Source organism: Asterias amurensis, chromosome 2 (genome assembly GCF_032118995.1).
Source record: "Asterias amurensis chromosome 2, ASM3211899v1".
NCBI lineage: Eukaryota > Metazoa > Echinodermata > Asteroidea > Forcipulatida > Asteriidae > Asterias > Asterias amurensis.
Genome location: NC_092649.1, coordinates 26,520,779 through 26,533,708, shown reverse-complemented (window position 1 = coordinate 26,533,708; position 12,930 = coordinate 26,520,779). Strand labels below are relative to the sequence as shown.

Here is a 12,930-nt window from a genome sequence, read left to right as displayed (position 1 = left end):
GAACACAAAACAGTAATAATGATAAACAAAGTGCGTCATTGTACCCTTGATACTTGACTGTTGATATTCACGACATTCATATTCAAACTGTGATATTGATGTTGACTCGCCTTTCAGTCGAGTTATTCTACCATAAACGGAGATCATGTTCATATTATTTGAATATCAAGCACCAAGTTATAGGCAAGCTGTTATTACACGAAAGTAAAGCCCAGGGAGGTGGGGCAGAAAGTATGGGGCCTAAAAATGCTAAATTATAAATGGATGGCGAGCATCAACATGGGAGCTTTTTAATTGTTTTGTTCATCCCCCTGCTCCCTGTTTAAACTATTCCTCAAAAAGAGTTTGTCGAAATGATCTTTTTGGACCTTAACATGAGAAATATTTATTTGGTAATATAAAAGTATTGGACTTAGAACAGTTCAAAACTGAGGGGTGTTTTTTTTTACTGAAATTGAGTTAAGTGAAGTCAGTGAAGTCAGTGAAAAGTAGCTTAGCACAGCAAAATCGTGGTTTCCAGCAAAGAAACCATCTCACATGTACCATTTTTGACTGGTACCCTGTACAATTTTGCTACGCAGAAAACTGTTAAGCAATTCGTTGTCTAAGCAGCTTTATAAAATTGAGCCTAAGTAATTAACCAAGATCATTAACCCATTTCAAGCAATTAATAGCTGGGGACTGCCTAAACTTAATTGTAATTTACTGTGTTACTTGAGTTGAATGTATTGAGTTTAATGTACTGAATTGAATTGAATCAAAGCAACAATGCATTGAATTAAGAATACTGTTCTGTGGACATGGAATTTTTGTTAAATTGTCAACTTGTGTGTGTTGACTTCCAATACTGATTTGGACTGAGAATTTTCAATCTTTTATAATGATTGAAAATTTCGAACTATTTTCAATCTTTTAATGATTGAACATTTCAAACTTTTATATTGAAATAGAGTCAAGATTGAATTTTTTTCAATCCAAACTCGATTGAAAATTTATTGAAATATTCAATCTAATAGTTTGAAATTCCAATCGTTTTTAGATTGAAAATTTTCACTCTAAATAAAGATTGATTTTCAATCCGGACAGATTGTACCCCAACGGCAATCTGTGAAAGATTGACAATTCAATCTAGTAGATTGAAATTTCAATCCTCAGAGTTAAGAGAGTAGGCCTTCACAAATTATATTGCGTTTGTGGCTGCTATATGCAGCTATTGTTGGGGTCAAATTGAACCCGTGTTCGGGTGCAAGTGCATCCTGGTTTAGGGGTCAGGTGTACCCCGCTTGTTTTCCTGTGTCCGGTTTGCCCAAGTCGGTATCCGGCACAATGTTTATTCTTCATTTTCAATTGTGCGTTTTCTTTTTTGTGTGGGCGCCTTGATCAGTTTTCTGATAAGTGCGCATTTTAAATCCATATTAAAGTCAGTGGTCTTCAGACTGTGGCAGTATTCCAACAATTGTGTCTCGTTTATTTTATTGGAGTCTGAGTATAATAATTGAATATCAAAGCACCAAGTTATAGGCAAGCTGCTATTACACGAACGTAAAGCCCAGGGAGGTGGGGCAGAAAGTATGGGGGCCTAAAAATGCTAAATTTTAATTGGATAAGTTGGGGGAAAGTTTGGGCAATTTAATTCGTTGTTATCCATTATTCATAAATAAATCCCAACACGTGACTGCGACCAACAGAACGTCTATAACATCAGATATATCTTATTTGATCTCGAAGGTTACGAGAAGCCGAGCGGGAAAGCAATTTTTGTCATGGCATTTATGGTGCTCCTTAGAATTGGAACACAAAAGTTCTCAACACTTTGTGGTACCTTGATCACATAAGGAAGTTAGTTTGTGAAAAATAAACCTGGACTCTGGAACGTTTTTCTTCGTTTTTTCTGTCTTGTTTGCAACGATAACCCCATAAGTAAGTACAGTTTTTACCATTTTTATTTCAGGTTACTCATTGAGAATTATTACTTGTGTTCCGGGATGAATATGTACTGATGTGATAGTGCAAAATGTGTAACAATAAAGAAAGAGATTATAAATATTGTTCTAAAAATTAAGGAGGCGAGAAGCCACAGTGTGGCGTTGTATATAATCCATATTATGAGTTACACAATCTGAGAAGCGTTACGCTTTTATTCAATACTTTGGGGATAAAAAATACACATTTTTTTTGTAAAACCACATTACTTCGAAGTGAAATATTTCTCAAAATGCAATATACTACCCAAAGCTTTTGTAATTTGTTCATTTTGCAATAATTTTTAGAGTCATTACCAAAAGTTGGTGCAGACCCTTTTTAATTACCGTTGTTTTGTGGTACGAAAACACGGGTGGTTTACGCGAGTGTTTGTTGATCTGTCTCATTATTTTAGGAAACAATGGGGTCCACTGAATGGACATTGTTTCTTTGGTGTCTTGGTATTTGTATCGGCATCTCCCAGTCATCAACCTGCAGTCATGCGCAGTGTGATTACGACTACGTCACTGCAAAGGCTGACTGCTCCTCACTCAATCTTGACTGCATCCCCGTCAACTACCCAAACGCCATTATCATGGATCTAAGTCACAACAACATATCAGAGCTGTCACCAGACGATTTCAATGGCACCTTCTCCAGGCTGGCTGAACTGTACCTTGACTACACTAACATATCTGATGTGACGTCACTGCTGGGATCCAGTGAGCTAGATAGCCTGCAGATATTGTCTATTGATCACAACGTCATTTCTGACTTGCCGAATACTTGTCAGCTGAGCTCTCTCACTGAGCTCTCAGTAGACTATAACTCCATTACACGTTTATCTTATATTCCACGCTGCGACACATTGCAGCGGTTCTCAGCCGATTCTAATTTAATCTATCGTGTTGACTTCAATACTCCGCTAAATGCTAATATCAGCCTGCAGTTTAACCGACTGGCTAGGGTGCATATTTATTCGCGCGGGAGTTACGGAGGTAGGCCTACTTCTTTTCTTTTAGATCACAATGAAATACAATATCTGGATATCCGTGGCCGAGGCCCCCTCAGCATCGATATATGTTCACTTAATCACAACCAACTACAGTCGGTAAGCATTGACGCAAGTCTAGATACATTAAACGTAGGCAGTAACGGATTGTCAAACTGGAATAGCTTCTACATCAGTCGATACAGAAACACGATGAAAAGAATGGACATGAGCAACAATTCCTTCGATTCATTGATTCAACCACCTTGGACCGAAGGGCTGGAGTTCTTAAACGCCGATACCAACCTGCTAGCAAACCTGTCCTCGACAACCCTGTCAGGATTTGTCGATCTGACTGAACTGCATGTAGCCAATAATCGTCTCTTGTTCATCTCATCCACTGCACTGAGTCAACTCACCATGCTAAGGTCACTGTATCTCGACGACAATGCCCTGACGTCATTGTTTGGAGGAGTATTTTTCAACCAGTCTATCTTATTTGAGCTGTCCATCACCAACAACCGACTCACCATGTTACATTCTGATTACTTCATGGGTCTGTTGTCGTTGAAGCGTCTGTACCTCGCAGGGAATCAACTCACTAGCGTTAACATGCTGATGTTTCAACTGGTGCCTGAAATTATAAACGTGGACTTATCCCGAAATGAGCTTCAGCTGGTCGACCTGCAGGACTGTCCTCTTGTTAATCTTACAAACCTACAGGATCTATCACTTGCTCACAATCTGATTCGTGATGCAGAAACTATCTTGGGTTTCTGTGATTACTTGCAAGTACTGGATCTGAGTTATAACTTGATCCAAGTCGTGCCTGGTGATTCTCTATCTGGGAGAAATAGAGCATTGTCCCAACTCGAGCTAGAAGGCAACCCACTGCAGTGTGACTGTAGGCTCACAGGTCTGCGAGACTGGCTGCGTAACAATCCACCGTACGTTGAGCCTCGATGTGAAGGACCGAATCATTACTATGGGTCAGTGATAACAGACTTGGACAGTCATGACTTCTTATGTCAAGCACCGATGGCGATGGTGGACAAGCAGCTGACAGCCCTGACTGGAAAATCTGTGACTCTGACATGTACAGCTACTGGCATTCCTGCTCCGACCGTAATTTGGCTCTCACCAAACGACACAGAGATAACTCATGACTGGCAAGGAAGATTCGCCATTCTGCGAGGACAAATTCTGCATATCACACCAGTGGAGAAACATGACGAAGGGACGTACACATGTCTTGCTCAAAACATCTTGGGTGAAGGGAGAGCCGAGGTCAACCTTACATTGACTACCTCTAAATCAGACGCCCCACAGCCACGCTCACTGGCTTCTTCCGTTCTCCCCACAATGTTTATCACCATTATAATAGCGGTTGCTGTATTTGCTGGTATCATATTCCTCCGTCGGTATCGCAAGAAACAGCAAGAAGCCAACTCCACATCTGCAGCTAAAACCTCCGATCTGAAAGTTGGCTTCAGTAAAGGTGACAAAGATGACTCGGAGGGAGGTTGTGTGATCAAAGCCCTTGACGAAGGCTATGAGGTTCCAAGTGGACAGAAGACCACAAGTAGATATGCGAACAGTTCTGCTACAGGGCGTCTCCAACCATCTCAGACCTACGCTCAGACCTATGAGGATCTTAGTGGAGGCAACGGAGAGAACAAAGGCGATGAAGAAGTGTATGAAAGTGTGTCTGGCCCATAGTTTGGAAAACGGCGCTGGCTTTTTACACACAAACGCATAAACGCTAAACAAAATTAAGGATGTGGACAACCTTAAAGACACTGGACACTATTGGTAATATTGTCAAAGACCAGTCTTCTCACTTGGTGTATCTCAACGTATGCATAAAAAAACAAATTTGTAAAAATTTGAGCTCAGTTGGTCGTCGAACTTGCAAGATAATAATGAAAGAAAAAAAACCACCCTTGTCACACTTAATAGTTGTGTGCTTTTAGATAGTTGATTGCAGACCTCAAATTCTAAATCTGAGGTCTCGAAATCAAAATCGTGGAAAATTACTTCTTTCTCGAAAACTATGTTACTTCGGAGGGAGCCGTTTCTTACAGCGTTTTTTTTACCGCCAACCTCTCCCCATTACTCGTCACCAAGTTATGTTTAATGCTAATAATTATTTTGAGTATATACCAATAGTGTCCACTGCCTTTAGTAGTAAAATTGAAAATATAAAGGTTCACAGTCTTGAACATAAGAATGGTAGACAACATCCCTTTAATGGCAGACAACATTCCTTTAAATATTTCTGCGTGAAATTCAACAGCATTTGAGTAATAAGTCAAACGTGTTGATCTCACTGGTTCAAAACTTGATGTTAAAAAAAAAATCCTAAATTTTTGTGTGAATCCGATGACAGACTGAGCTTGAGACATTTATAATTCCATTTATATAGGCACCCGTCGATTTCACAAAGAGTTAGGACTCGTCTTATCTCGAGTTAGGACGAGTAACTCGTCTTAACTTAGGATTAATCTTAAGATCTGCATGCTACAGTGCAGGGTTGGGACTCGTCCTAAGTCCTAAGATTAGTCTTAAGTTAGGAAGAGATTTGTGAAATCGACGGCTGGTCACTTTTTAATCCGGGAGTTATTGGAGAGTATTCTTATTTTTAATGAATATCAAAATACTCGTAAAGCATCCTCTTACATAATGCATTTTGGGCATTTGATTTTGAGTTTTTATTTCTAAAGGTGGTGGCTGCCCTTAAAATGTTTAATATATTATTATATAATTTGTGATAATTCAAATGTATATTGCGCCATTTATATAAATAGATTACACCACATTGTAGAATACACAGAATGGAAGAAAATGAGAATTGAAAATGAACTACTGATGTTTGTATTGTAATGTGTTTCCATCGCGGGGTTTGTTCCTAACCCCAAAGCAGCATACTAGTCATACATTCACTGCACATGGTTCTAGAAGAGTAAATTCATGAATGTATAAATATTTGTTAACGTACAAAAAGCCTAAATCTGTTTTATGCTTTGTATATAGTCACATGTGAAAATCGTCTGACGTTTTGTATTGTAAGACTTTTTGAGGCATAGTATGAGGAAGTATAATTGCTAATAATCAGTTTGGGAAAAAAATAAGATTAAGAAGTTATTGTTAGAAGTTTATTATTATTTTTTCAAGAAATACATTTGTAAGTACTTTCATGTTTACATTAGGCCTAGTACCCGGAAACATATTATTAGCCTATGCACGAATTTTTTAGAAACTATAAGTATAACATGTCGGCATTTTTGGTGGTGACTGCTACACTCTAAAAACTTCTGGGTCAGAAGTGACCTGAAATCGATTTCGGGTCTCAGTAGGCCTGACACATTCCCGGGTCAGGCTGACACGTACCGGGTCAAGCTGACACGGTAAGTGGTTAACATGGGGATCTTAACAAGGATTCTGCGTCAATTTGACCACTTTCTTGGTTATTTTGACACACGTTCCGGGTCATATTGACCCAGAAATGGGACACAGAAATGGGTCAGGCCACAAGGGGCTAGAATCCGGGTCATCTGACACGGAAGTTTGTAGAGTGTTCTTATGAGTCCGGGTAGCGGCTAAGTGATTGTGGGGTTACGGTGGGCTAAATATACTTCAAAGCATGTGAACGTTGTTGATCAGTAAAAGTCCTTAAAACTGTATAAGGACTGGTCCGGGATTTCAACCCGTAACCTCTCGCACTGTATGCGAGAACAAGAGACCAACCAGTAGTAAACGCTAAAGGTTGAATTCGTAACAAAATAATTACAACCCTACACTCATAACAAAAAATCCTTGTGACGACACTCGGGGGAAGTTGAAAGTTCAAGGACTGTTTTGGTCGATATGTTTTTAACTTGACACTTCCTCGCCAGTTGCAACTGACGTTTGAACACACCCCGGGAAACTATTTGTTGAAATTTATTTTCCCAGTTTTATATTAATCAATACTGTGCTGTAAACTAAACAATCTGATACAGTATGTTATGCAGGAGAGAAGGTGTTGCATTAAAATACATGAAACTGAGTTTGGTTTGGTAGAAAATCATAAAAAACTGTAACAACTATAATCAAAACCTCCCGGGTCCGTGGGACATGACTCATTTTTGTATGTCTCATAAACACGTGACTGCGAACATTAGAGTGTCTAACCTTAGAAATATCTTAGATCTCGAATGTTACGGGAAGCCTATCGGTAAAGCAGTCTTTCCCATTGCATTTTACGGTGCCCCGTACATTGACACAGCACATTTCTTATACTGTGTGATACATTGACCACATGAGGAAGTTAGTTGGTAAAAAAATAACCGGAACTCTGGACCATTTTCTCCGTTATATTCATCTTGTTGGCAACGATAACTCCATTAGGTATGTACGATTTGTATGTTACTCATTAAGAATGGATCTGGAAAGAATAATTGTACTGATGTGGGGGTGAAAAATGTGCTACGACAGAGCAAGAGATTAATTGCTCTGGAAACTGAGGGAAGGGACAGTTTGGCGACATTTTTAACTCGATTGGTGGTGGGGGAGGGGGTAGGGGGAGGGGGAGGGGGGCATCCCATAAGACAGTGGGGATAAGGGTTCTGGGTGTGGGGGGGGGGCGGGGGCTTATGGGCTGATAAGTGATAACTATAAGTTATTTTGCTGCATGCATCTTCAGATCCAAGTATAATGGTCATCTAAAGTAAGTATCCACATTTTTTATCCTCCATGTTGTAGCGTGTTGGCGTGGGCTTGAGTTTTGTTTTGAACAAAATGGTGTATGACTAATTTTGTTAAAGCGGACTTGTTGCAAAGAAAGTTCTGCAACAATGGTATGTGTATGAGAATCCGTCCCAATACAATTCAGCAGAGATCTTAGAAAGTCGATAGACTGAATGTCACATATGCAAACTAAAAATGTAGAAATACCACACACCAAGAAAACAAGCATTTCCCCAATGTTTATTCTGGGTGGGGGAGGGAAGTGTCGTGGCCGAGCGGTTAAGAGCACCGAATTCAAACTCTGATCAGCACAGAGTGTGGGTTCGAATCCCAGCCGTGACACTTGTGTCCTTTAAAAGCAAGACACTTAACCATTGCTTTGTCCTTTGGATGGGACGCAAAGCCGTTGGTCCCACGTTTTGTGTAACGCGTGTAAAAGAACCCAGTGCACTGGTTGACGGGTTTGTTGATCTGTCTCATTATTTTAGGAAACAATGGGATCCCCTGAATGGACACTGTTTCTTTGTTGTCTTGGTGTCTGTATTGTCATCTCTCAGTCGTCAACCTGCAGTCATGCGCAGTGTGTTTACGACCACGTCACTGCAAAGGCTGACTGCTCCTCACTCAATCTTGACTGCATCCCCGTCAACTACCCACACGCCCTCAGTATGGATCTACGGCACAACATCATATCAGAGCTGTCACCAGACGATTTCATTGGCACTTTCTCCAGGCTGGCTGAATTGTACCTTGACTACAATAACATATCTGATGTGACGTCACTGCTGGGATCCAATGAGATGGGAAGACTACGGAAGCTGTCTGTGAAGCACAATGTAATTTCTTATTTGCCTACAACCTGCCAGCTCAGCTCTCTTAAAGAACTCTCAGTAGACCATAATTCAATTACAAGTCTATCAGGAATTCCACGATGTGGAGAGTTGGAGCGTTTCTCTGCTGATTTTAACTTGATAAGTTATTTACATTTTAACTATCTGTCAAATATTATTGTAAGTATCCAGTTCAATCAACTGAAAACCATTAATAGTGATTTAGATTATGCTAACGGGAACGTTAGCTTATTTTTGGATCACAATAAAATTTCACGTGTTCATTTACATTACTGGCACAGTTTAGAAGACGTTACATTTAATACAATTTCACTAAACGACAACCGACTACAGAGGGTACACTTTCATTTCTGCCCAAGTCAACTTGACATAGGTAGCAATAGATTACAACATTTGGGTGGGTTTTCTATAATTCGCCGTCACAGAGACAAGGTAAAGAGACTGGACATAAGCAACAACTCATTCGATTCCTTGATTCAACCACTTTGGGCCGAAGGGCTGGAGTTCTTAAACGCCGATACCAACCTGCTAGCAAACCTGTTCTCGACAACCCTGTCAGGATTTGTCGATCTGACTGAACTGCATGTAGCCAATAATCGTCTCTTGTTCATCTCACCCACTGCACTGAGTCAACTCTCCATGCTACAGTCACTGTATCTCGACGACAATGCCCTGACGTCTTTGTTTGGAGGAGTATTTTTCAACCAGTCTAACTTAGTTGAGCTCTCCATCACCAACAACCGACTGACCATGTTACATTCTGATTACTTCGTGGGTCTATTGTCGTTGAAGCGTCTGTACCTCGCAGGTAATCAACTCACTAGCGTTAACTCAAAGATGTTTCAACTGGTGCCTGACATTCTTACCTTGGACTTATCTCGAAATGAGCTTCAGCTCGTCGACCTGCAGGACTGTGCCTTTCATCTTACAAGCCTACAAAATCTCTCACTGGCCCACAATCTGATTCACGACCCAGAAACTATCTTGGGCTTCTGTGATACCTTGCAAGTACTTGATCTGAGTTATAACTTGATCCAAGTCGTGCCTGGTGATTCGCTATCTGGGAGGAATAGAGCATTGTCCCAACTCGAGCTAGAAGGCAACCCACTGCAGTGTGACTGTAGGCTCACAGGTCTGCGAGACTGGCTGCGTAACAATCCACCGTACGTTGAGCCTCGATGTGAAGGACCAACACATCACTATGAGTCGGTGATTTCAGACTTGGAGATTCATGCTCTCTCATGTCAACCACCAAGGGCGATGGTGGACAACAAGCAGCTGAAAGCCCTGGATGGGCAATCTGTGACTCTGACATGTACAGCTACTGGCATTCCTGCTCCAACCTTAAAATGGCTCTCACCAAACGACACCGAGATAACTCATGACTGGCAAGGAAGATTCGCCATTCTGCGAGGACAAACTCTGCATATCGCACCAGTGGAGAAACATGACCAAGGGACGTACACATGTCTTACTCAAAACATTTTGGGTGAAGGGAGAGCTGTGGTCAACCTTATAGTGACCGTGGAGGTAGGATTCGTGACCATGGAACCCCATGCAGTGACTACCACTAAATCTGACGCCCCATCACCACAGACGCACTCACTGGCTTCTTCCGTTCTCCCCACAATGTTTGTCACCGTTATAATAACGGTTGCTGCATTTCTCTGTCGGTATCGCAAGAAACAACATAGCCGAAAAGCAGTCAACTACACACCTATAACTAAAACCTCCGACCAAGTTGACTTCTGTAAAAGTGACACAACTGACTCGGAGGGAGCTGTTGTGAACGCGGCCCGGACGAATTTCTATGAGATTCCAAGTGAACATCAGACCAGTAGATATATGCACAGTCCTGCTACAGGGCGTCGCCAACCATCTCAGACCTACGCTCAGACCTATGAGGGTCCTAGTGGAGGCAACGGAGAGAACAAAGGAGATGAAGAAGTATATGAAAGTGTGTATGTCTAAGTTTGGAAAACGGCGCTGGCTTTGTACACAAAAGACAAAAACGCTGCATGTTTTAAAAGATTGTGCACAACATTATTGGTAAAATTGAAATTATTAAGGTTCGCAGTCTTGAATTATAAAGATTGTGGCCAACTCGCCTTGTTATAGTAAATATTTGCTTGTAATTCAATAGTAAATTCTCGAATGTAAATTTGAGAATATAAATACATTTATAGGCTACGTAGCTACATGGTTAAGTTTCGAGTAAAAAATCGAATGACGTCATTTTTTGATATAAATTCTTTTCAGCTACTATATATCTACATAAGAGAGAAATGTAACTGCTGTTAAATCTTATAATCAAGTCTATAAAAAGTAAGCTTTATAAATGTAGTTTTTGTAATTATTGTTCAAGAGTTAGGGCCTATCTTTGTATTTACGTTCCCGTTTACATTATTTTCTTACCCGGAAACATTATCAGCCTAAGCACGTATTTTTTTAGAAGCTGTAACATGTATTTTATTGGTGATGATTGGTACAACAACCTGGTCAGAAGTTACCTACCAGGTCAGAAGTGACCTGGATTCGATTCCCGGGTCCCAGGAGGCCTGACACATTTTCGGGTCAGGTTGACACGTACCGGGTCAGACTGACCCTGTCAGTGGTTAACATGGAATTCTAACACGGATTCTGCGTCAGTTTGACCACTTTCTGTGTTGCTTTGCTAACGTTCCGGGTCATATTGACCCAGAAATGGGTCAGGCCAAACGGGGCTAGAATCCGGGTCAATTCTGACTAGGAAGTTTTTATAGTGTTTCATAGTGAGTCCACATTGGCGGCAAAGTGGCTATGGGTGCTACTGTGGGTGCCTAAAATTGTGACAACGTTGTTGATCAAGCCTCAGTCGCCAATTTGGACTTATTTGTAATACCTCGAGTGTTTATGGTTCTAATTGTATAATGGAGTTGGAGTTACAATATGACCAAGTTTTCCGTGCTTAGGAGCAGATTGCTTCCAAGTCTCAATTTTTTGTTTTGATATTCCGAATGCTTCTCAGATAAACTAACCTACACTTCGTTGTATAATAGTGAGCAGTGGTTGAACGGCATAAATCTGACCCACCAGAACATGGTCCGCCATTTTTGAGGAAAGGGTTGATTCTAGAATAGTGGACGTTTTCAGTAATGAAAATACACACACAAAAACACAAAATTGTAATGGAGTTTATGTGAATCATTATATCGTTCTACTTTAACAAATATATTTCCAACCATTATTCAGTTCAAAACACTAACGCTTGTAATATCCCTATCCAAACAAAGCGCCAAACAGAAGGCAGTGTGTCCCCTAAGCAAAGAGTGATAGCTATGCGATAAATTGAAATAACTGCATCACTTTGATTACTCAACAGAAGGAAGTTCGAACTTTAAAGCCATTGGACCCTTTCGGTACAGAAAAAAAAAAAAAAGTTCACAGATTTACAAATAATTTACAGGGTTTATAGAAGGTAATGGTGAAAGACTTCTCTTGAAATATTAGTCCATGAAATGCTTGACTTTTTGAGAAAACGGTAAAACAATATAATTCTCGTTAACGAGAATTACGGATTTGTTATAAACACATGTCATGACACGGCGAAAACGCGCGAAAACAGGAGTGGGTTTTCCCGTTATTTTCTCCCGACTCCGATGTCCGATTGAGCCTAAATTTCCACAGGATTGTTATTTTATATATAAGTTGTGATACACGAAGTGTGGGACTTGGACAATACTGTTTACCGAAAGTGTACAATGGCTTTAAAAAAAAAAAAACTTTTGGTTTCATTATTGCATTCGTCTCTGATGGGAGATATCCTGTTTTTGTTTTAACTGTAAAAGGGCTGGCCCGGGAATTGAACCCTGGAGTTCTGATGACAACCCCCCCCCCCCGCCCCGTGAAATATTTGGTTTAATTTAATTTTCTCAATCACACGATCCACATCTATTGTGTTGTAAATTAAATGCTGTAAATTAAGTAATCTGAACTATTATTCAGAAGATGGTAGTGGCATATTAAAATACATGAAATTTAGTTTTGTTTCTCTTTGCATGGATCCGTTTCATCATACCAACTTCTAACCATTTTAAAAACTCCCGTGTCCCGTGGGGGACAGGATGGGTCAGTAGGCTATGCCTCAGAGTCAGAATGACCCAAGAACGGGTCAAACTAATACCGAATCTGAGAGATGAGTCCGGTCACTACTTCAACCATTCTCCGGTCAATATCCGACAGCTTTTTTCTAGTTCCATGGGCCTATAATACGGTAGGCCTATACTACTTGTGTTTTTATTTGGGTACGGAAAAAAAAATCAACCAACGGGCCCAATTTCATAGAGCTGCTCAAATGAATATAAAAAGTTGCTAACCCAACAAAATTATTACCAGAAGTTTATAAACTAAACTACCAAT

General features: G+C 40.4%; 2 protein-coding genes across 2 annotated transcripts; both read left to right on the top strand.

Moving 5' to 3' along the window:
* Positions 1-1,853: 1,853 nt before the first annotated feature.
* LOC139954469 (uncharacterized) lies at positions 1,854-7,001 on the top strand. Its single transcript, XM_071954276.1, has 2 exons — positions 1,854-1,920; positions 2,378-7,001. The coding sequence occupies exon 2, from the start codon at positions 2,384-2,386 to the stop codon at positions 4,670-4,672; it is 2,289 nt and encodes a 762-aa protein (XP_071810377.1). The 5' UTR covers positions 1,854-1,920; positions 2,378-2,383; the 3' UTR covers positions 4,673-7,001.
* A 5-nt stretch (positions 7,002-7,006) lies between these two features.
* LOC139954468 (uncharacterized) lies at positions 7,007-12,437 on the top strand. The gene is made up of 2 exons (XM_071954275.1): positions 7,007-7,342; positions 8,170-12,437. The coding sequence occupies exon 2, from the start codon at positions 8,176-8,178 to the stop codon at positions 10,501-10,503; it is 2,328 nt and encodes a 775-aa protein (XP_071810376.1). The 5' UTR covers positions 7,007-7,342; positions 8,170-8,175; the 3' UTR covers positions 10,504-12,437.
* Positions 12,438-12,930: the final 493 nt, after the last annotated feature.